The 24690-nt window shown below is 51.2% G+C and overlaps 1 protein-coding gene across 1 annotated transcript in view; it reads left to right on the forward strand.

Annotated features, from left to right (window-relative positions):
- Ptprg (protein tyrosine phosphatase, receptor type G) overlaps positions 1–24690 on the forward strand; it is a 703518-nt gene that overhangs the window by 557278 nt on the left and 121550 nt on the right. Inside the window, exons 6-7 of the mRNA XM_004631705.3 lie at positions 4527–4593; positions 22331–22488. Of these exons, the coding sequence (XP_004631762.1) occupies positions 4527–4593; positions 22331–22488 (225 nt within the window). The remainder of the gene's footprint in view (positions 1–4526; positions 4594–22330; positions 22489–24690) is intronic.

Genomic DNA, 24690 nt, shown 5'->3' on the forward strand with positions numbered 1-24690 from the left:
TCAGGATCCCAAGGCCCCAGGTGGTCTCACTCACTCGCCAGGCCTGCAGTCTGGGTCTATTCAGGATCCGCGGGCCCTGGGCGGTCTCACTCACTCGCCAGGCCTGCACTCTGGGTCTATTCAGGATCCGCGGGCCCCGGGCGGTCTCACTCACTCACCAGGCCTGGGCTCTGGGTCTATTCAGGATCCACGGGCCCCGGGCGGTCTCACTCACACGCCAGGCCTGGGCTCTGGGTCTATTCAGGATCCCAAGGCCCCGGGCGGTCTCACTCACTCGCCAGGCCTGCACTCTGGGTCTATTCAGGATCCGCGGGCCCCGGGCGGTCTCACTCACTCGCCAGGCCTGGGCTCTGGGTCTCTCCATCCCCTCCTTGGCCTCCTCTCCTCGGATGGAGAGTAGAATGTGAATGCAAGTTGATAAGATGGTGTTCTCCACTACCTCATATCAAAGGTGGCCAGATTGCTTACCTTATATTCATAATTTTTTAAAGTGCAAATTAAATGAAACAGTGGAAGGGATTATTTCAGTTAGAGTTGTACCTTACTGGAAAAAATCCACTTACTAGCATGATGTTTGGATTTCCCAAAGTGAGTCCTGGCAGCGAGACTCAGGAAAATGAGCTCAGTTCTGTTTTTTTGTCCAGCAAACTCCATTTTCTCTAGCTTTCTCCTCATGCACTGTAGGAACCCCAGCTATCCTCCCCAGCCCTTGAAGGGACAGTGTAGAGGGCTCCCCATTTATGGAGCTGTTTAGAATGCCGGGTCAGATCTCGGGGCTCAGATGAGGCCAAGTCTGAGTTGTACGCACAGAGCTGCGCTGATCACATGCCAACAGAAAGTGGACTTGGCTCCGGCCGCCTGATTATTTTCCTCTTGTGTAACCTGCAAATATTATCAGAGGACATCAGCCGAGGGAGATTAGGAATGCTTTCTTTGAGCCTGCACATTACCAGACAAGACCAGATGCGCCCCCTACTGCTCAGTACCCCATCTCGATGTGGGTGGAACTTGAGGGTACCGTAATCCCGTCATCTGCAGTGGATAAACTGTGCCAAACTCTTTTCTTACAGATACATAGCTATGACAGTTTGACTGAAATATCGTGTCAGTCACAGGAACAGACTCACAATATGAACTGGTAATAAAGCAAAACAAGTACAACAGTATACATAACAAGTTTGCCAGCGTCAAGACTCTTGAGCTGTGGGATTGCTATAAAGTCAAGCGAGGGCTCCCTGACCACTACACTGCGGTGGCGCAGGTATCTGACGCGGTGCGGATTCGCTGCGCAGAAGGGCGGTTTCTGTTCCAGACGAGGTGGAGCAGGCCCGTGGGAGAGCCATCGTGCGACTCAGAACCATGCGCAACTCAGAACGGGTTTTGTTTCTGAACTTTTCCGTTTAAAACGTTAAGGCCGCAGTTGCCGTGTAGAAGTGTAGCTGCAGAAGGCGAGACCGTGGATCCGGGGCCGCTGATGGGGCTGGGAACGGCGGCCGCAGTTCAGGACGGAGGGCGCTGCATGGGAGGAGCACCTAAGCTTATCGGGCTTATGATGTGCAGTCTCACTAAGAAACTTTTAAGGAAAAAGTTCTGCATAAGTGAAATTGTGCTTGTTAAGAAAATCATTAATATAGCCTATGATCCTTGTTCTCCGCACACATTTTAAGAAGCTCTGATAAACTTTGCTGTAAAACAAAGGATGCTAATTAGTTAAAATAACCATCATTTCATTATTTCCTAATTCTGTAGAGTAGTGGGTAGAAATGGCCGGGCCGTTCAGCTGGGTCTCTGCAGAGCGCACGGGTACCTCAGCTAAGTCAGGGCCTCTGGGGACACGCTGACCTGCCCGGGGTCAGCACCGGGGAGGCCTCAGCTGTGTCTTCTGCCTCTGCTCCCTGTACTCCCTCATCCGCCAGTGGGCTAACATGGGATCCCTTCCCTGGTGGCTTGGATTCCAGACGCTCTGTGAGCCTCTATCTGCAAGCATTCCCTGATTTCTCCTTGGCCAAAGCAAGCCACCTCCACAAACATAGTTTCGAAGATGAAATTGATACATACTATTGGTAGAGAAGTGGCCCAATCAAATTGTGTGCGTAGCAAGGACAGCAGGAAGCTGGGGCCATTTTGATACCTCCCACAGGTAGCAGAGTATGGACAGGTATGCTGGGAGAGCACCCTTGCCAGACCCAGTGGGAGACCACCTGTGTTAATCTGTCGGTGTCACTGGAAGGAAATGCCTAAGGTCATTAATTTACAAAGGAAAAGGGCGATTTTGGTCTCGGTGGTGGGGGCTGCAGTCCGTGGCCAACTGATCCTCCTGCTTGGAACTGGAGTTGAGGCAGCACCTTGAGGGAGCACGCAGCTTGGCAAGTGGCTTGCCACTAGGGCCAGGGGTCTGAAAGGCAGAGAAAGGGATTGAGCCCTGAGAGTGCTGCCCTTCCAAGGGTACGTCCCTGGTGAGCTAAAGGCCTGCCGCGAGTCCCCTGGTCTTGGACGTTCCGCACCTTGCTCTCAGCAGAGCCTTCAGGAATGCTCATCCAAACTCCTTTGACCTAGAGCTCCAGGCTGATGCGGGGCCCTGCCCGGGGCTCTCGTGTGATTCCATTCTGGACTTCAGAAGTAAGGCCACACTCACTGGGTAGATTATCTCGTTTTGCCTTCTTCAGTTGTGACTTCTTTTTGATCAGTGATTGGCAGTAACACAGACACAGAATTTCTTCAGCTTTGCTTTGGCTTTGGTATGTTCTCTGGATGTTCACCTTTAAAGACTATTTCATTCTTCAACTCCGTGTCTTAAACCCCTGGCTTGAGCATCCTCCCAGGCGATTCGGAGACATTGTCAACAACTTCCAAACTCCTGCTTCTCTGATCTGTCACACTGGGTCCCTGTTCACAGGTTCTTCCCCCTCCCTGTACCTGTAGTGTTCATGACATACTGCCAGGTTTTACATTGTTTTATTAATATGTGGACACAACTGTGTACAGTGTTCTGAATCAGGTGTAACTTGGGGTACAGCCATTCAGTTGTAGTCACTGTTAGCTCTAGCAGCAGCTGTCTCCCCAGAGCCCTCCGCACCACTGGCCTGCCCTGCCCCGCAGTTTTCCTTGGGGTACTGGTCTACTATTACAGGGAGTTAGCAGCACTCCCGGCCTCCACCCATTTGATGCTAGAAGCTTCTCCTCTTCTCTCTCCCCCTCCATCCCTACTTGTGATGACCAAAGTTGTCTCTGGGCCACCATTTGTCCCCTTAGGGAGCAGAATGGTCCTCGGCTGACAACTGCTGCTTTGGCTGGAGCTGCTGAAGCAGAGGACAGCAGGGAAAGGGTGAAGTGTGAGTGATTCTCAGCAAGCACGAGCGAGGTACAGGAACCCAGCAGAGGCTATATGGGCTGGAAGGTGTGTGTTAAAATTTTACCAAGGGATGTCTCTGGATTCTTCTGAATTAAGTAATTTGAAATGTCAAATTGAGTCTTGGTACACTTTGAAAGAATCATCAATATCTCAACTTCATTATGTTGGAAGTGGATTAGTGGTAAGCACTATCCCTGAAGCGGAAACAAAAGTGGGCAGGAGCTGTGCTGACCGCAGTCAATGGGTTTTGTAAAGTTCCTTGTTTTGGAAAAAATTAAACATTAAAAATTAAACACAAATTAGAGAAGATATATCATGCCCCATCCTGTACTCATCTCCCAAGGCCCTAAGTGATGGATGAACGCAAGCCTTGTCTGGCATCTGTGCCTCACTCTCACCCCCTGCTGTCCACTCAGCTTATTTGAAGCAGACTCCTGGCATTGTTTCATTTGTAAACATTTCAAGGTATATCTTAGGCAAAGTACCTTAAAAAGATAGTTGTAATAGGCTGGTGAGATCTTAATCTGAATGAGAATTTCTTCTGAGTGCCGTCAGAAAGGAAGGGAAAGTCAGTGGGATGCGGGCCAAGTGGGCTCGGCCTTGGAGTATCAAAGGACCCAGAAGAACATGAAGGTGGGACAGCGTCTTTGAGCTGCTCCCCTGCTGTCCTGCTTTGAGCAGCTCTTACAGCTGCCCCTGCTACCGCGGGATTTTTCACAGGGGCTGGGGTTCTTACAAAGGAGAACAGGCTGGCAGGGAACTGATGCGTTTTCTAAGGAGGGAAAAAAAACCACCAGAAGGTACTGAAATATTCAGCCCATGATGGATTGCTCTCTGATGACTTTCAATGACTTTTGAGCTGATCACGGCCCACTTTTAATAAAACAAAGCATGAAGAAAGTCCTACGGTGGCTTTTTAAGGTTTTGCCAGAACCATGGTATTTCTCTGCTGTTATAATATATTCTGAGACGTTTCTTGCTTTTGATTTAAACCTCTGCACTTGATTTTATCGTGTCCTAAATCTCTCACATTTGGTGAGAGCCAGGGCATGTGAGATCTATGCAGCTTGCTAGATAACAGCTATTTTCCCCCTTTCTCTTTGGAAGATTAAACTGAGGCTGTTGTGTTTGATGCCAGGATGGATTTAACCAGTCATGCTTTCTTTGCGTGTAGGTCAGTCCGAGGGACAACTCTGCACTGGATCCTATTATCCATGGGCTGAAGGGCGTCGTCCATCATGGTAAGTAGGCCCCGTGTACTTCTTTGGCTGGAACATGGAGGGCCCAGGTCTCCTGCTAAAGGGACCAGGTTGTCTTGCAGAGGACGCGGGATGCACTCATTCCTCATCCGCTGATCTTGAAGGGCACCGGCCCATTATTTGGGGGGTAAAGAGCGCACCATATATTACTGTGGATGGGTCTGCGCTAGCGTCAGCCATTTGTTTCTTTTCAGGTACTGCTTTGAACGCATATGTTGTAAATCACCCTGTCCTGAGATGTAGCATATTCTTAATGTTGAACCTGCCATTTGTCTCATCTCTCTCCTAAAAATATCCTTTGAAGTGTCTTTTCACATATAAACTTTTTTATTTGCCTCTGAGATTTAGGGGACAAAACTAAGTAGCCAAGACGAGCCATTACATATTACAGCGTGGGCCACAGCCTCGCTGTGCAGCTGATAGGACAGAAAGGTGAGGCGGGTGTTCTGCACAGCAGACACCTTGTCCTCAGGCGTGAAGCTAGGAGAGAAGGTGAGATGAATGGGCTCTTCTTCTCCAGCTGGATTTTATTGGAGGAATTTCCCTGCAACTTTATTATCAGCAGTGCATCATTACCCATGATATCAGGATCCTCTAATTCCAGAAGTTCCCTTGTCACGGTGAGGTGTGGAGTCGGGATCTAGTGTAATGATTTGCAAAGTTTTAATAATCTAATTAGAATTCCAAAGACATTGACAGAAATAGCACTAGTAACCCTAATAAATCTCCCTTCAGTCCCGCAGCTGTGATAAAGTGTCTTCACACCTCTGGGGAGGAGTGTCTTCAGACCTAAGGCAACTCTGGACAGCTTCACATACCCTTTCTTCCAGGGAAACTAAAAGTTGTGAGGCTTTGGTCAAGGAGGATGTGGATTACTTGTTTTGTTCTTAAAATTGCCCCATTGTGCAACAAGTAACAATAATAAACCCAATAAAAGTAGAAAAGTAGGGTGACCGGAAACATCTCGCTAAGCTTTGCATTGTAGGAAGTGTTCTCTGATCCTTCAAGATCCCCAGGCTCACGTCAGTGCAGGCACGAATGTCCTTCGTGCAGGCTGCGTCCCAGGTAGGGAATCCCTGCCCAGAGCCCCCGCAATGCCGTCACCCTGGGCAGGCAGGTTTCAGCGTGTGCGTCTTGAGGGGAGCAAGCACTGAACACAGGCCATTGCCCATGGGAACAGCTTGCCTAGCGCTGGGGTCACAGGGGCCTGGGCTGTGGCCTCGACCCTGCTCTCTGCCTGGGAAGTCAGACAGCACCTGTCCAAATAATCACCTGCACAGAAATTTGTTTTTTTATACAAAACAATGTGACATGCCCCTGCTCTGTGCAGACACGGAGTTGGAGCTCGGATGAAGACAGGTGCAGGGAGGGAGGGGACAGGCCAGCTCAGGATGCTGCCTCCTGGCCTCTGCTGTCCCCTGTCTCTGCTGCTGTGCCTCAGGCGCCTCCCTTTGTAGTTGGCTCTGCGCAGACCATGACTCGGTGGGAAGTTCATTCTTCGTTAACCTATCCCTGGAGTACCCTCCCAACACTCTCCCCATATCCTCTGGGTTGCTCTCTTCAGTGCACTTCAGTGACCCAGAAGGATGGGCTGTTTACTCGCTGGAGCTGCCAAGGCCGGCCCTCACCAGGCAGGAGGCCTTCTCTGTGTGGAGCCCTGCGTCTGGATCCCAGGCGGCTCCCAGCCAAGTGGCCAAGTCAAGGAAATGGAAATGTCCAAGGGCCCAAGTGAGAACGCTGAGCTGCAAAGCTGGATTAAGGGAGCAGGCTGAAGCCTGTTCGGCTCTCCCTTTGCTAGAGATGAAAAGGAATGTTGTCTTCTCCAAGGGAGCGCCCACTTGAAACAGTCAGAGCGAACTTCTTTGTTAGAGCTAGCAATGTCTTCACTTGAAAATCCCGTGAGGGATTTGCATGCTGTTAATTTGAAGGGGTATAAACGATTGTGCCTTCCACAGAGTCTCTGGCTTGGGAACGATGATAGAGATGTGTGAGGAGAAAAAAAAATCAATGTAGACCTCTGGGGCAGTGTGGAATCGGCTTTTATTTCTTCAGCTCTGGGAGTTTAGAGCTTGGCATGTGAATTTCTCATTCATTAAGTGGCTTTCTTTTGGGGGATAAAATCTTACCTGGTCTTTCAGCTCAGTGACAAGGGAGGAGTCTGATCATAGTAGCTGCCTCCTTGGTCACTGTCTTGTGTGAAGGAGACCCCAGAGTGAAATTTTGGGTGTCTTTTGATTTGCAGTGCTAGAGATGAGCCCAGGGCCTTTGCACTGAGCTGTGCCCCCAGCCCTTTTTAAATTTTGTATTTTGAGATAAGATCCCACTGAGCTACCCAAGCTGGGCTCCAGCCTGCTGTCTTCCTGACTCAGCCTCCCAGAGTCCTGAGGTAACAGGCGTGTATTCACACCCTGCCGCACAAGAAGTCTAGAACAGGATCCCCTGGGCCTGGGAAGGCTACAGGGAACAGAGAGTAAAAACTGGGGTGGAGACAGTCTTCACACCACGAGAGCGGAAGACTAGGGTACAGAGCTGGCTCGAGGGTGTGCAGAGCTGCCCGCGCAGGCTCCGGTCCCAGGTTGTGGCCCTGAAGAGCAGGCGTACCAGGCCTCACTCAGACTTGTGGTTTGGGGGCCTAACAACACGTGGGTGTCCCAGGGGCACAGAAAGTGCTGTTTCTTTTCTATGTGAATTTTAATTTTACAAATGTGGAAACCATGAAGAAATATAAAGAAAACGGAAGCGAGGTGATCTGCCATCGAGGCTTAGACGGAAGCCCTAATGTGACTGTGTTGTTCACCTACCGCCACCATCCACCCCCCGAGAGGAAAGGGCTGGAGAGAGCTGGCGAGCTCTGTGCTGCCCTGGTTGTCAGTGCCTTGTGTGTGCAAAGAACGCTGCTTGGGAGTAGCCACACGCGGGCCGCTTCGGGAGCGGGGACTCTGTTCTGTTGTGCACCAGAAGAGAGTGCACTAGCCTGTTGGTGAGCCTGGGCGCTTCCTGTCCCCGGGTCATCAGGACATGAAACCACTCCCTCAGGCCAGTCACCCAGAGACTGCTTTCTCATTCCGGAGGGAAGCTGGGCGCAGGGCAGCTCTCTCCCAGCCTTCTCCTCACCTGGGCTGCAGACGGGCTGCTCTCTTTCCAAGCAGCGATGAGGAGGAAGGGGTAGAAACTGCCTCAGATACAGCGAAGTCTTCCGTCCAGGAAGGCTGAGGGTCCTCTGCCCTCTCCTCCCCTGACTTTTCCAAGGCAAAAAGCAATCATGAAAAGATAACCGCCACAATGTCTTTCAAATCATGCCCCCAGATGGGGACCCTGCAAGCTTGTGTTGTCAGACCAGCGCACCGGAAGCCGGGGCTGGGGCGAGGTCAGAGCTCTGCTTGCGGAGTAGCTTCCCCCATGAATGGTGTGTCCGCGCTCTCACCTTGGAGCCCTTCCTCCTTTTCCCCCACTCTGGGATCTCATCGTTTCTTTTTAAACCCTGGACAAAGTCCTAGGCTGGCTGGAGTCACTGTAAGCGCCTAGCAGAAATGGAGATGAGAAAGGAAACCCGCACGTACGTAGTGACTGCCTGGAGTGGGCATCTGCGGTGCGGTCACCCAGACGCGTCCCCAGGTCCACGGGGCTCAGCTACAGCACACCCCACAGCTATGGCGGAGTGGCCAGAGGGCGAGCTCCCGCTGGGGAACGCAGGCCGCGCCACTTAGAAGGCAGCGGTACTCACGGTCCCTCCGAAGAGCGCGCGGTAGCATCCTCAGGTCTGTACCCAGAAGAAATGTGCACGAAGGACGTCGTGGGGGCTTTGTTCTAGTGGCCCCAAACTAAAAGCACCCCTAACACCCATCAGAGGGAGCATAGAGGCGCAAGCTGCCGCGGTCATACAAGGGCGACGCTATTCTGCAACCGGCAGTGGTGAACTGATTTACACAGAAACAAAAAGGCGTGTTCTCTGTGGTCCCGCTTATGTCAAGTTCAAGAACAGGCCAGACCAATCCATGCCAATAAACGCCAGGAGAATAGAGAAGGGATACAAGGAGGCAGTCGTAGGTAGTAAAAGTTGTACGTTTTTTTTATCTAGACGATGATTTCATAAGTATAATAAAAGGTAGCACACTGTCCCTCAGACTTGTACATTTGACTGCTTCTAAGTTATCAAACAGACTATATATATGGATTACATATTAACTTCTGAAAGGTATCCTGCCTACAGAGCTTGAACAAGCAACAACAAAAATAAAACCCTAGCAGTATACAGGAGATGCCACGCAAGTGTCCAGCAGGTGGCAGCGACGCTCACATGCTGTGCGGGGAGCCTCTCATGACCAAGACGTGAATCATGCGTGCATGGCGTTCTCTGTTCTGACTGTCCAAACCTAGAAATGCTGTACAAAGCCATCAGCAGCAGGCTGGATGCCGTGAAGTTGTACAGTGAAAGGTTGGCCATGCTACAATGGAACAGCCCACCCAGCTCCAAGATGCATCTGGGGACGGTGACATCCAGCACAGGGGAGGATTCTAGAGAGTCTGTCACATATTCTTCAACATCAAGCTCAAGAAATAAGAACATGCCTCCCTCCCGCAGTACTTTAGGATGCATGCATAGAAAGCGTGGTTAAGAATGCAGTGCATGTTCAAATGCTTCTTAAAAAATGTATTATAGTGAAAGACACACTTTCACTAATCACTTGTACAGTCCTCCTTTTTGCTTTGTGCTCAGTGGGCCCACGGCCCCGCCACCTTCTGGAGCAGCTCTGGAAGTCCTCTGTCGTGAGTGTCTAGCTGCTGCTGCCACGGCTGCCTCGGTGTGCTGGGTCAGCTCACAGTGGTCACCTTTCCTGCTCAGTTTGCCTGGAGGGAAGAGCCAGGAGTCACTGGCGCTAGAGCTGGAGAGGCAGACGGAGCACGCTGCGGTGCTTTAGGAGCCGGCTGCTGGTTTGGGGCCATGTGGCGGCGGCAGCTGCTGCATTTTTGTATCACATCTCATAGGATTTCTGGGACTGCTTCAGAAAATGGCAAGGCTGGTGGGCTGTGTATCAGAAGAGGGGGATTTTGAGGGAGATTAGTGAGTTTGTGTCTTTTCTTCTAACAAATTTATTTAATTTACATACTGTGTATTTCAGTCATATCGCATTAGAAGGTAAAACTGAAAGGAACACTAAGGATTACTTCAAAACGAGTCTGATGGGGTGACGCGGGCCTGGCTCGGGCACGAGTCCATGTGTCCTCCAGTTCTGCGTGGTGGCCACACAGCAGGCTCCCTTCAGATCACTTGCCAGTACTGTATTTATTTGCACACCTGTCCGCATGCGTGTCATGGGTCATGGCCAACGCAGGCAATGATCAGCATTAGTGAGATCCTCAGGTGGTGCTTTCCGGTGGGACTCAGTGTACCAAGCGGCCGCACAGCAGACAAAGAAGGGAGTGACGGCACTTTCCTAAAACTCCCTGGTTGCCTCTTGATGATAGCCAAGGGTGTCCCAGTGAGGAGTTCTCAGGAAAGCCTTGTCACTTCCCTCTTTGTTGTGAGGCCACTCCCTGGAGCACCGTGAGCCCCACAGGAAAGTACTGTCTGAATGTCTTACTTTCTAAGGTCCTTGTGGAGTTCAGCAAAGGAAATCAGAAACAAAGGGGTGGGGTGACAGTCCCCAAAACAAAAGCTCGTGGCTCCCTCACTGGTGCATGCGTGCTCTACGCCGAGTCAGGGCGTTAACAGTCCAGAAGCCATCGCCCAGTCACCTAAAAGTCCTCTCCGATTCAACTACTTTGGTCCTCAAGTCGTGGACTGCCAGGTAAAGCAGGCAGTGGCGGTCACACCTTGGGAAGTGACCCGGCCCTGATGAGTGGGCTCTTCTTTCTCCTGGCCCAGCCCCCCTTTCCCTGTGCCAAGTGCCCAGTTAGGTTTCATCAGATGGGCTCTTTTGAAGGATCAACTGAAGGAATTTGCACTGGGACCGTAATCTCTTGTTGTTCAGGCACCATTGAGACAAAATAAATTCCCTGAGGCTATGTGAGCAGCATTTTGGAAATACCTTACGTGGACTTTGAAGGAGGACACATTGCAGCACAGGGACTTTGTGGAGAGATGAATCCAGTAAGAAGACATGGTCCTAAAAAAAAAAATCCCACAAAAGACTTGGTCGTAGGCATCAACATTGCTCACCAGGGGAGGCCAGGGCAGAGAGACACTGAGGTGTGGGGCTCTCCTCTGCTTGGTGGACTTCAGACTCCGAGATCATGGAGTCCCTCCCACCTCTGCCAAGTGATACCCAGTAAGCACACCGAGGAGTAAGATTTTCCTCACCCCAAGGGAGATTTTAGTCCTGGAGGATGTTTTCTTCTTTTCTCTATCCTTGCCATTCTTGGCGCTGCAGATTCTACTATTGCATACCTGCAAAGTAATTTTCATGTGTTCCCAGAAATAAGCAGGAGTCTCACTATTTTAAAAGTAGAGTCTATACTGGACCTGGGTCTGAACTGTACCTCCAAAGCTCAGGGCTGTGGGAGCCTCTGCAGATGGCGGGGCCCACTCTACCCTTGAGTTTCCACTTTGTGAACCAAGGGTAATGGAAGGGTCTGCGCCGTGAGCATCCCTGCTGAGCGCACCGCAAGGGGCCATGATGCCTGCCACATGGCTGAGTCAGAGCTAAGCCAACCAATCTGTGAACCACATCTAGCTCATACCTTGTTTTTATAAATAAAGTTTTATTTCCACACTTACTTGTTACATACTGTCTGAGGCTGCTTTTGTAGTAGAAGAGCAGAGGGCAGTAGCTGTGACAAACAGGCCGACCTGCAGAGCCTTAAACATTGGCTCCCTGCCCGCCACAGGGAAAAGTTTGCCCCTGGGCCTCACGAAAAAGGCAGTCACAGTGGTCCTCTGGCACTGTTGCCTTGCAGGGTAGTTTATGCTGGGATGGTGGAGGTACCCACTCAGCATCATCTTCACACTTCGCAGAGATGGCCCGCAGTTCTGCTCTATCCCAAATGATTGTGTAAACCCAATGTGTTTTAACTGAATTAATGAGGGTTCTGTTTCAGCATTTACCTTACCAAAGAAAAAAAATTCAAATTATTTTCTCCTTTGACTAGAAAAACTAAAGCTCCCTGGTAAGTTCAAACACTGGAACATGTGACAAAATTCCCCCTTTGAAGTTTATGTTTCTATCACTTAATTATGTGGAACTTTCCTGAAATTTGCTATAAATAGGCAGCACCCGGGTCTAGACTAATTGGCTCATGTCTGTTTGGATTCAGGAAGGACCAATGTTTATCTGACAACCTTTGATCTCGAAATCTTCCAGAAACAGGCCCACCAAAGCCATTTCCAGCTTCCCGGACACTGGTGTATTGCGACCATCACTGGAGATATAATCTCTTTGTTTCTTTTCTTAGCAAAAGCCAGGAAAGAGGATGCCATGCAACTGTGTTATCACCAACAGCATTGTTAACAGTAGTGTTGAGACCTGACTTCAAACACGATTCCTTTTAGATTAGACTTGAACTTGAAGCTGGTTTTCGTGAGGCTAGCCTTCCTAGTCATTTTAGCAGGAGTTGGAGGGTCCAGGGAAGTTGCTTTTGCCCTGATTGTTTTAATGAGAAAGCAAAGAGTGAGCTTAAAAGAGCCCAAGGAGTCTCCTGAGAAATTGCGCCCTATGGCTCTGGAAGCCTCGTGGGTGCTTCTCCTGTCCTCCCTCCATGACGTACACAGGTCACCAGGTCTAAGACAGGTACTGTCCATCGTGGGCAGGCGCACAGGGCTGGCTTTGAGCACAGCTGTGCGTCAGGCAGTGGGGCCCCCTGGACGAGTCCCGCGATCTCCAAGGCCGCAGCCATCGGCCTTCCTGGTTCGTCCCAAAGGACTCAGTGATCCGCTCTGCACAGTGCAGCTGGTGTGCGGTGAGCACTTCCTGGTCGCTGCACCCCCTGCATCCACAGGAGCGTGCGACCTGTCCAGAATCTGGGGAGCACCGACTGGGAGACGTGGGGAGCTTGGACTTGTGCGTTCAGCGGAACCTGGAGTGGAGCGCGCGTGACCCTGCCTTGTCAGTCCTGTTTTAGGAGGAGTGCCAGATACACGGCTTTAGAATTGCACAGTGGCCCTTGTAGGAGAAACACAGTGCATAAAGAGCAAAACAGAAGAGACGCTGTAGGAAGCAGGGAGATGGAGCTCTTGGAAGTGGGAAGAGGTGTCACAGGAGTGCAGATGTGTTCTGCACGCGTTCCCGTCCCCAAATGAACGCGCTCTTTCCATACTGTACACATGCATGGCACAAATAGAAAACGAAATGACAAAAGTGCTGATGAAGAGCGTGGCCTGAGGCCCCCTGTCCTTCTGCAGCCAAGGAAAGAGCAGTGGCCAGAGAAGCAGAAAGTAGGTGCAAGGACAAAGCGTTACTCCTCGTCTGTTGACCCTGACCACGCACCTGAGCCTTCCTGCGCTCCCTGCACTTTTATCTCAGCAGCAACATAGTGAGCTAAGGTTCCCTGGTCCCATTTCACAGATGGGTAAGCTGTTTCAGTGACATCAGCAGATTCCTCCGGCTCATGTAGCAGAGCAGGACTTGAACCCAGTTGTGTTGGACTCTTTCCACTCGCTGGGCCAGCTCCTGACTTCCAGCACCAACCAACTTCCTGACTGTCAGAAGCACTTAACTTGTATGTGTCTTGTCTCTGTCTCTTAAGAATTAGCTCATTGACCGGTGCCCAGAGGAAGCTGAGAGAATGCCCATATCCTATCGGCTGGGCCACCAGAACCTTCTAGGGTAGGGAGGAGAACAGGAGCTGCTCGTGACAGTAATAGGGTTTTGTCAGTGTGTGACTTCATTTAATGTAAATGTCGATTATGTTTCCTTGTTGACGAGACTGCGATCTTTATGTCCTGTTTTGGAAACATTAATGTCAATATATGTCTTATTCAAACATCAACCCTTAAATCAAAATGTCATACATGGCCAACTGAAACCAGTAATAATTCAAGGAGACTAGATGTCTTTGAAATAGGTGTAGTATCGTGACTTTGGACCACACCTCCTGAGGAGTTCAGTTGAAGGTTCTCAGGCTCTCTCTCTCTCTCTCCGTCCCTCTCCCCCACCTAGTTGCCCCTGCCCAAACCCCACCATAACACCAGTTATTTGTTTCATGACGTGGGCCTCTGGAATATTCTCGGGACTACAGCTATCGGAAAGGTGGGAGGAGTATATTGAATTATCTGACCCCTGGTAGGAAGTGTCTGAGAGGCAGAGACGATCTCCGTGTCCCGGCTCCCCGTGTACTTCGCCTTATTGCGGCTCAAATGGCATTTTCATCTAGGAGTGGAGATCGGTAAACTTTCTGTGCAAGAAGGATAGCAAATAGTTTAGACTCTGCCAGCCATAGATTTTCCTAAGCGGTTGTAGTCCCAAAGCAGCCACAGACAATACATAAACAAATGGGCCTGGCTGTGTCCCAGGAAAACTTCATTTACAAAAGCAGGCAAGGGGCCAGGCTTGGCTGGTGTGCCATAGTTGGCCCATTCGAGTTACTTAGTGCCTTCGTCTCATTCATTTTTTTCAGCCGTGTGTAAAGGATCTGCTTTATAAAGCACTGTGCTGGGAGCTGTAGATACAGGCAGGAGATGTGATCTTGCTCCAGAAGACCAGCTTTAAGTAGTCACATGGCCCAAGAAGCCCAGGCAGGCTCACTTTGGGACCTCGAGTGAGCCCTCAGGCCTACCTCACAGGCTTATGAGACCCCATTTAGAGAAAGGCCACGTGGGGCCTGCACCCTACGTAGAAACTGGGAGAGGTGAAAGCACAGCCGGTCCTGCCACATGGGCTGAGGGTAGGGCTAGGGGCGCACCCCAGGGTGCAGGCTGTCACCGGTAAACTGAGGCTGGGGAACTTGGTCCATACAGTAGGGCAGGGCGAATGCTCTGTCTGGCTCTGAGCACCGTTCACTCGGGCTGTGTGGGGAATGCTGCTGCTCAGCCTCTGGCAGAGCCTCCAAGCTGGTGGGACTCTGCGGCCCCATCAGCACCCCACTCCTCAGGTCTGCAGCACTTCGCTCCTCTGTTTTCCCAGGTCTACTCTCAGCATGCATCTTTAAGCTGGTATCAAGTCACTGTCCTCACTAGCAACAGGAAGCCTCTATTGATGATCTTTGAAATAAGGGATGTATCCTGCAATCGAGGGTGGCTTTCCCATAAAGAAGTAGACTACCTAGCACTTACGGCTTAAGATAAGCCAGCTGCTCCAGTGCTCGTCTGCTCCTCCTGGGTCTTCACCTGTGCTGGAAGCAGCTGTTCTGTTCTGAGAAGCCTTGTAGCTGCTGGGCTTGCGTACGGGCAAGGCCTTCCCTGCGGATAAACGGGCATTCAGACAAGACAGAGGACCACCCACCCCCAGGGCACGCTGAGATGGCAGTCGAGACCGGGCGCTGTGGCAGGAGCCTGGAATCCCAGCTCTTGGGAGGCTGAAAACAAGTGGATCTCTAGAGTCCAACCTAGTAGTGAGACCCTGTGGAACCTTCCCTAACACACACACACACACACACAAATTAAAAATTAAAAAACAGAGGATAAGTAAACAGGCGTGAGGGAAATAAATGAAGTAGACAGATATAGAGAGAGTTAATAGCAGATGAGGGCAAGAACCCAGGCAATGACATTGAGCAGAGACCAGAAGAATGAACTCCCTGGGGTGGGGGAGGGGAGAGCGGTGTGCAGCAGGTGACCACAGGGCAGCACAGGGAGAAACAGGCCAGGTCGTGGGGTTGTGCAGGGCCAAGGGAAGGAGGTTAGATTTCACACTATGCACTGAGACCCACCTGGACTTGAGGCTGCAGCATCTCCAGGGTACTTCTCTCCTGGGCTGTGGGTGACAAGGACAGGGCCCAGGGATCCAGAATGAAGGCTAAAGAGCCCCCGACTGCGTCCCCCAGGCGGCCCAGGTACCCTCCTCCTGTCACTGTGTGATCCTGGCCATTTTTTGCCCTCTGTGAACTTCTTTTGCCTGTTTTGTCAAGTGAAAGAGAACTGGTGTCCTCAAGGCGTGTTGGAGAGCTGCCGCCCGCGTCGTGGGTGAAGTCCGTCTGCTGCTGCTTCTGGGGGCCGCTTCCCCAGAGGCCCGGTGCAAGCTGCATCGTGGGTGGTCTGCGCGTCCCCCACCGCCATTGTTCGCCTCACTGCGCTGCCTTTAGCATTTTCCTACAAGTAGCTGCAGCCGACACCCCGCCCCGCACCTGTGATCTCGGGGCTTCCCCAGCTTCCCTGGGCGGTTTCCTCTCGCGCCCTGTGCCCCACGGTGGCGCCCTTTGCGCCGGCTCTTCTCTGCGGACTCTTCCCCCTCGGTGACTGCGCAGCTCTGGCTTCCTCACTGTCCCCAAGTAAGACGCTGCCATCTCAGGGCAGCCACCCTCCAAGTCGCTGTTTCCTAAACAGTGGCCAGGACGGGCTTTCGCGAGGAGTGCATCCCTTGCATACGCCTAAGTGGTTGGCAGCTGAAGAACATCTGGTCTGAGCCCAGCCTTGAAAGGAAGAGTAAGGAGGGTTCTAGGCAGAGAAGAACCAGTACAAGGCCCGGGCGCGGACACACACAGCACAGCGGCCGGGGCTGCGTCTAAGCAGCAGAGAGCAGCGGATGAGCCGGTGGAGGACGGAGGAGCCCCCGGCCCAGCCCTCCCGGAGACCCGCGCCCTGTGGTCCCAGACATGCGGCATCAGCACTGCCCCACGAGGAGTCCAGCGCTCCCCGCAGGCCCGCTGGAGAAGGCCTGCTCTTGTGCGGGCTGCGCAGTGATTTCTGGGCTCATCACAGCCGAGCACCATGGCACACGTCCTGCTCCACGTAGAGGACCCTGTCACCCTTCGTCCTGTGCAGACCAGAGACCAGTCCTGCCCTGGTGACTTGAAGCACTGAAGTAGAAGTCAATTGCTTGCCTTAAAAAGCAAAGCTGGGGAGGGGCTGAAATGGCCTCTTCTTTGGGGGATGTTGCCTATTTTCTCACCTTAGAAATGACCATGTTCTGTCTAAGTGCCCTCTGAGGTAATGTCACACCTTGTTCATTGTGCGTGTGTGTACGTGTGTGTGTGCACGCCCGTGTGTTCACTCCCATCCCACAATTCTCGATGGCTGCACAAGTCTCTTCTATATGTTGACTTTTCTTGGTATTTTATGAAGAGCTTTCTTTTTTCCTATGTAACCAAAGTATTGAAAATATTGTTATTAACACACCAAAAATATCCAATCAATCAGACAATTATGATCTAATGTTTTAATGATCACATTTTTAATCCAATTATGCATGTTTGAATCTTTCAGATTTTCTTTAATTAAAAATTGCCTCCTGGCACTGCTGTCAGAAATAAGAAATTGAACAGAATCAGCCAGATATAATTTAACGTTGAAGGGGCTGCAGGGGTAGCTGGGCATCGCTGGGTTTAGTGGTTGACCATGACTTTAGAGTCCTCATACAGAATTTCCTAATTGATAAGAAAAATTCAATCATCTTCAGATACACTCCGTTTGCATTCAAATAAGGCACTCCTTTTTCTAAATAAACCTCCTCTAACTGATTATTCATATTGTCGTTCAAAATGCTTAAAAATGAAAGACAGAGTTGGGTGAAATGTAGACTACTTAATACAGTGTGTATTTAATATAAAAGTCATACATTATTCATTTTTGCAATTTGAATAACTTTGAATTTAGCATCCCTGTTCCTCATCTTTCTCTTTGATGAACAATTAATTATTAAAATATAATATTGTCTGCACACAGCACCCAGAATCCTTGCAAGTAGAATGGGATTCACTCCTTCCCAGTTCTTTTATCTTTCATCTAGTAGTGCACAGTACCTGCTTACTATGGTGTAAGGGAATGAAGGGTAGGATACATAGGGTTTCAAATATTTTTCTTAACTGGTAAGTGGCTGGAATAGGGCTGTTTTGAATTCAAAAGGCCAATTAGGGCTGAAGCTGGGACAGGAACGTCCTGGCGGGCAGATGCGCACTCACACCGCCGGCTCATCGCAGGGTTTATCTGACCCCGCACTGCTGCGCTTCCTTGTGGCTGGGCATACCCCTACCTCACGAGTAACAGCAGCTCATTTAGCCTGCAGAACTGCCCTACAGGTCTACACTCTTAACATTTTACAGTGAGGAATAATTGCAGACAGACCAGACAACCTGCTAGCCGGCCAGGCTTTGGGGAGACCGCCTGGGAGCCACGTTCCGGGGCTGTGGTTCCCACCATGCCCGTTTTCTAAGGCCTGTGTCATGCACATGGTACTCACAAAGTTGCCGATTTCAGCTGAGCATTGTGGCCGTACTTCTTCCCTCCCCGTGGCTGTGGCAGGAGACCCCACTCCCGGGTCTGGCCCCGTGAGCCCCTCAGCTCAGTGCAGGCCTGTGGCAGGAGACCCCACTCCCGGGTCTGGCCCCGTGAGCCCCTCAGCTCAGTGCAGGCCTGGACACATTTCCAGGTGAGCCCAGTGTGCAACAGGGCACCCCGCGCTCCACGTGTCAGCTAAGGGCTGCCGGGGGACCGATCAGAAAGTGGATGGCTGCAAGGAGCAGCGTATGGTGACGTTCTGCTTGGACTTAGAAAACTCAACAGGGAGAAACACCTAGGGAGTTTATTCTGCAATGTGCTACTCACAAAATAAACAGTGTTCAATGGTGCTGGGGCCTGGCCACGTGGCACGGCCCCTCCCTTGACCCTTCCAAGTCTGGCTGTGACTCACTAGGTTGACTTTATAAGCGTGGGACCCTTCCTGATACTTACATTAAAGTAGAGTGGGCAAGATACAGGCTGGGAGTTAAATTCACCTAGCTGACTACTGTGTGGGTCTTAAGCTAAGAATCCTAATTAAATGAAATGCTATTTTCCCACCTTAAAAAAAAAATTGTTTTTCTCTCATGAAGTAGGTGTATGTTTTGAAGACTGTATATATAGGGTTTATTAACATTTTCCATGCTATTAGTAAGATTGTGGGAATGACTTTGTTATGTGAGTACCAACATGACAACTACGATTTTGTCTCTTGTCCTACCAAACCTAAAATTGGGCCAGGAAGATGAGTCAGTAGAATAAAACGCTTCCCTGGTGAGCGGAAAGGCCTGAGTTCAATCCCTGATTTTTCCAAAAAAAAAAAAAAAAAACCAACCTAAAATCTATTGCGTACTTCATAGAAAATGCTCACGAGTTCTGCTCGCTCTGAGCAAGCGCTTGCCTTCATGAGCCAGGGCTCACCTGGGCCGGGGGCTGTGGTGCCCGTTTGTGCTGAAGATGCAATTTTTAAAATTTCTAGATGAAATTCATACACATGACCTAGAAAAATTCAAGGAAGAATTTGAAAGGAAAAGAATTCTCGTATGTTCCGTTGCTGCGGATGCTCCAGACTAGAACTCCAGGCCATGAGGGGTCCAGGCCCTCGCGTGACTGACGCCTTCACTGGCTCAGCCACCTGATGTCCTCCACAAGTTGTGGGATCAGCTCAGAGGCACTGAGGCCTTTGCCCGAGTCCCACAGCTGTTACACAGCGGTTGGTTCCAAAGCCCACGCTAGACTAACCAGACTGATGGAAAATATGTCAGGCCTGAGATATGCCTTTCAGGTACTAGTAATCTAGGAGGAAGGAAAAAGGCCTCTGTCTGCATCATTAGCGGAAGTACCTGTTAGACCATGGTGACTTAAAGGAACAGCAGTGACAGAACTGAGCCTAATGCCATCACTTGGGAGGGTCCCCAGTCCTCCCAGCAGCCAGGAGGCGTCCTGTGCTGCTGCACGGGTGCCAGCGCCCCACCATGTCGGGACCAAGCCAGGGAAGGCTGTGCCTCTGTTCCCCTCACCCAGCCCTACTAGGAATGGAGCTGTGGGCCGGAGCGGCCGGCACCTGTGAGGGTGTCTGCCCACCTGGATCCCAGGGCCACCCAAGGCTCCCAGAGCACTCCATTCACTCTTCTGTGTCCCTGCAGATGTTATGTTGGCTGTTACCTTCCCCTCGGCTTCCATTTCTGTAGCAGCCCTCACTACATGGTCTTTGGAATATCTTCCGCTAGGAGCTGGGCTTCTAGCTACCCGAGTGGCAAGGCTCCTGGATGGGACTCTATGTGAAGAAATGGGGCATGGCTCCTAAGGCCCCTGAGCTGGGGTGGCCTCCGCCCTTCCACATGGAGGCGTCCTGCAATCCATGGCCCCATGCTGCACAGTGTGCAGCCCGTGCTCCCTGGCCCTCAGGGCTGTTTCTCCTCCACACCATGACAGCCAGAACCTCCTCTGAGCCCTGGGGTGGCCAGCGGGGAGTGGACACCAATCTCCAGGTTCCCCCTGCACCCTGTACTCCCCTGACCTGGTGCCACAGGGACAGCTGGTAATGAAGATAGCCTTGTAGGGTGGCCCTGTGGCTTCCTGAGACCGCACACAGCTTACAGACCAACACCCTAACCCCAGATGAGCCTCTAGGGGCAACTTCAGGTTTTTGGATTGTTCCGTTTAGGGTACTTGGTCATAAGCAGGTGGAGGAGTGGTGGAGTGATGCCGCAGGGGAGACGGAAGTGGCAGCTTTGGAGCTGGCCGTGCCAGACTGTACACAGGCTAACACTTGGGGCTTTACGGTGGCTGTCCACACAGCTGAGATGGCCCAGCGGCAACGAGCAAAGGCCCAAGTGTTCCTTCTCCTGGCCAACCCCGGCCCAGCTAGGTGTCCTTGCAGAGGTTTGCATCACCTCACTGCTGATAACCAGGTTTAAGGTAGAGCCCGCGCCTGCTGAGGGAGGAAGGCAGTCCTGCTGCCTCCGGCCTCACTGGCCTGTAGAAGCTGTCTCGCCTGTGTGGTCTGATCACAGCACCCCATGATTTGAAGACTTTTGCATTTGTTACTTAATACTTAATTTCTCCTTCAGAAAACATGAATCCGAAGCGTCTGTAAGAACCAGCTCTGGGTGTCGAGCCTAATGAATTATGCTGTTACCCCTGCTGGCTCGTGACCGTGGCTCCGTTAGGGAACCGTGTGCCTTGACTTCCATATCTGTCAGTTGGAGCGTGGAAGGCGCACGCTTCGTAGACAGAGAGATGGGAGAGCGCGGTGGTGCAGAAATGAAAAGCTGAGCCCTACACCTCAGGCTTTTGTGTTCCGGCTCTGTGTACTGGGATCTTAACAGGACCAGCTGTGTGGGGTTAAGTGTCAGTAAGTTACAATTCTGAAGCTCTTCCAGGAGTTAGTGCTGTTTAGATGCTGACAGCATCTGCCTAGAACAGTGCCTGGGACACAGGAAAGCCCAGGGCTTGCCTTGGCGGCACATGGACTGAAACAGTGCGGCCCACGTATGAGTTTATTCAACTGTGGTCTTCCAAAAGGAGATTACAGTTTTATCCATTCTGACATAGTTTATCCCCCATTACTAAGACCCCTGGAGTCGGGGGGATTGGTCCAAGTGCCAGCCGTTGTTGATGGGAGTGAGGAGAAAGAAGAAGGTGATTCAGGCTTGGAAAGGACATTGCCTTAGGCACAGGTGTGAGCCCTGCTGGTCCGGTGAAAGCCACTAGGAGGAGCCCCGAGCAGGCCATCAGCTGGGCTCCTCGTGTGTTAGTGCGCCTTGGACAAGGGTAAAAGGAGAGACCAGATTTAAAGCTAGGGCTGCTTCTCTGATGGTGAAGGAAGTGGCCGACTGCCGCAACTCCTGGGGGGCATACCCTAACCTTCGCGGATGCTGTTCCTGGGGGCCTCAGGACCTTGGCACTTGCTGTTCCCACTGCCTAGTGATCTCCTTTACCTCTCTGCTATTCTCGCTTAATTTTGTCTCGTTAACTTCAGCTTCTTGAGTCAGAACTCTGCCATTTCTAGCAGCAAGACGCTGGTGTCACGGCCTGCTGCCTCAGTACCTAGCATCTTACCCAGCTGGGCTTTCTTTCCTCTGCCGGTCATTGTGAATTCTGGCTGTTGGGGCTCAACTTAACTGTCATTCTTCCATTAAAGCAGAGATCTGCATTCTGGTTAAAAAAGATAAAGAGAGGCCCGTTTCTGGGGCATTTTAATATTCATTTATTGAGATACAGAGGGCAGAACACAGGGCCTCTTGCATGCTGAGCAAATGTTACACTGCTGAGCTACATCCCCAGACCTCTGTACATTTTATTTGGAGACAAAGTCTTGCCAAGTTGCCCAGTATGGGCTTGAACTTGCACACTTCCTGCCTCCTCAGTCTCCCATAGTATTGGGATTACAGGTACAGGCACCAGGCCTGGCCTCGGTGGTCACGGGTAGGTTCTGGTTGGGTCTCACGTGGCTCTGATAGGCCTTGGGTGCAGTCACCACACAGCCTAGCCCGCTTGGGCACTGCGTGCTACCCTTGGCTTCTGCTTTTGTTCTCATAACGATTGTCTTACTGTGACCCATGGTTTGTTCTGCTGCTTGTCCACTGTTAGAGGCGCATTCTGCAATGAAACACGGGGCAGGGCGGGTTTAATCAGCACACACCAGTGTCTTCTCTGCAGAGATGACACCCTACCGGGGTGTTTTGTTGATTTTTCTGGGGCTGTGGGACTGTCATGTTGCTGCCCCTTGTTCAGCACAAAACCTGTTCCTTAAGAAGTGTTGTGCTGTGCTGCTGTCCCTGGGCACACCCCGAGAAGCGCGGCCTGGTTCCTGGTTTCTGCCAGCACCACACAGGCTGGTGATGTGGCACCCTCAAGCGTCTGATGGTGTAACTGAAAGTGTGCTCCTTTCATCCCCTCTCCCCACAGAGAAGGAGACCTTCTTGGACCCTTTCATCCTCCAGGACCTCCTGCCTGCATCCCTGGGCAGCTACTACCGGTACACAGGTTCTCTGACCACCCCTCCGTGCAGTGAGATCGTGGAGTGGATCGTCTTCCGGAAGCCCGTGCCCATCTCCTACCACCAGGTAGGCCGCTGCGCCCCCAGGCCCGCGGTGCTTCCCTTCTGCGGGTTTTATATTGGCTTGACCGTAGCCGTGCCAGATGACACCAGCGAGGCTTTCACTTCGCTTTTTAATTCTGTGATCTTCATTGATTCTTCGTTGTTCTCATCAAATATGTTGAGTGCAAAACTAGTGAAATGTGTGCTGTGGATTCTAAGCTACATATTAAGTAGCAGAGGGGAATTTCACACGTGAAGCGAGGCATCGTGTAGACTCTGTCTTGGAGAGGAAACAGGTGCCACATGCGCTATGTTCTGCCAGAGACGGGCTGTGCTCTGAACGCATCAGCCTGTGTGCGCCCCACGAGCTGCAGGCTTCTGAGGTCAGAACCTTTCATACCCCGTTTCATAGAGAGATGGAAGACCATGAAAAGTAAGTGATTTTCCCAAGATCTCATGGCTGGTATCCAAGTTATGGTATCTAATTGAAAAATTTTTTAAAATTCTCAGATCACTAAGCCTGTCACAGTTCAGAAAAAGAGAGGTTTGCAAACAGAAGGAAATGAAGTAAAACATATCACTGATTGAGCTTTTTCTGAATAAGCACACTTCACTAAACACTTTACCTCTGTCAGCCTAAAACAGCTGAGAGGCCTTTACGGTGGCTTGGCCTGCACTGGACAATTCCATACAAGGAACATGCCCTGGGATCCATGGCTAACGAGAGACAGACAGACAGACAGACAGAGATAGAGACAGAGACAGAGAAAGAACATTAGTTTTCAAAAAGTCAGCATGCACTGGGATCCATAAGAAAGGGAGCGTGAGCCACTAATCAGGACTGGCCACAAAAAAAGGTTCTTAGCAAGACCATTCTCGGAAATGACCCCTTGCCAGCTTCCCATAGCTTCACAACCAAGGAGGGCAGTGGGGCAGGGAGGGAGGGAAGGAGGAGAGGGAGGGAGGAGAGGGAAAGGACGAGAGGGAGGGAGGAAGCTGTGGCGTTAGCTGATGGGGCCAGGGATGTAACTAAGGACAACGACAGCAGGCTTTTGAGCCCAGCCGACATGGAATTTTGCCAAGATCCTCCCAACCAGGATAGAGGGGACAGAATAGGCAGGGGGAACGGGTGGTTGTCCAGTCAGGTTCTTTCTTTATGGGAGAAACTGCCCTAGAGCAGCTCATGTAGAAGAGTATTGTGAACAACTAGCAGTAACAGCCTCTGAGCGGAAGCCGGCCAGAGCTGTCCTGAGCAGGGCTGGAACTAGAAAGTGCAACATGCGGTTTTGTCTTCATCCTGGGGCACCCATGTCATCTCTAAATCTTGGCCTTCCTGACAGCTCTGGGACCGGTCAGTTCTGAACTTTTGTGCAGTTCTGGACCTGTTTCCTCCTGGCTTGTGTTCTGCTGGTCCCATGGCCCCTGGAGCCCGTTGATCTTGGTGCCTGGCCAGGGGCAGGCTGTGAGGTCAGGGCTTTAAGAAGAGAGTTCTGAGTAGACAGTGGCCACCTACCTCGCCAGCCAGCTGGGAGCTGTGGCCTGTCTTTGGCTAAGTCAGCAAGGTTCTGGAGAGCGTCCGCGCAGCCAGGGTCCACTCCCTGGGGTAATGGAGCTGCAGGGGAAGGGATGGCACATTGCCCTCCTGGCAGAGTGAACCAGCTTGGGCCAAGCCGGATGGATTTGTGCGGCCTCACTACTGTTGGCAGGCATTCTGGAATATGCCCTTTTAATTTCACTCTGACCAAAAAGAGGAAGGACTAGCAATTTGGTTGCTGAACAGGATCTGCCAACCATAAGCAGATAATGAACTAAGAAGGAAGTTTTCTTACTAATAGGGAAGCCAAGATTATTTTATTAAAGATAAAGTTACAGTTGAAATACTTCTTTCTCAAGGTTGAGGGAAGAGCTTTAGGAGGGACCCAGTTTGTCATTTAAATAAGTGCTTTTTGTCTTCAGGGAGTTATATGTTTGCGATAATGTATGAAATAGAGGTTTGGGCATCTGCATAGCATTTCAGGTACAGGAAGAGGTGGGGGCGTCTGGGAACTTACTAGGGGCAGGCAGGGAGCACCGGTGCACCCTGTGTGACACTGTGCGGGATACTGTGTCCGAGCGGAAGGCGCAGCGTGGGGCTCGGATGTCCGCTCACATGCTTGTCACTCAGCAGCCCTGGAAAGTGTTTGGTTCCTGTGTCCCATCTACTCAGGGACCGGGGAAGGATCAGTGG

The sequence above is a fragment of the Octodon degus genome, unplaced genomic scaffold (assembly GCF_000260255.1).
Source record: "Octodon degus isolate 3935 unplaced genomic scaffold, OctDeg1.0 scaffold00043, whole genome shotgun sequence".
NCBI classification, from domain to species: Eukaryota; Metazoa; Chordata; class Mammalia; order Rodentia; family Octodontidae; genus Octodon; species Octodon degus.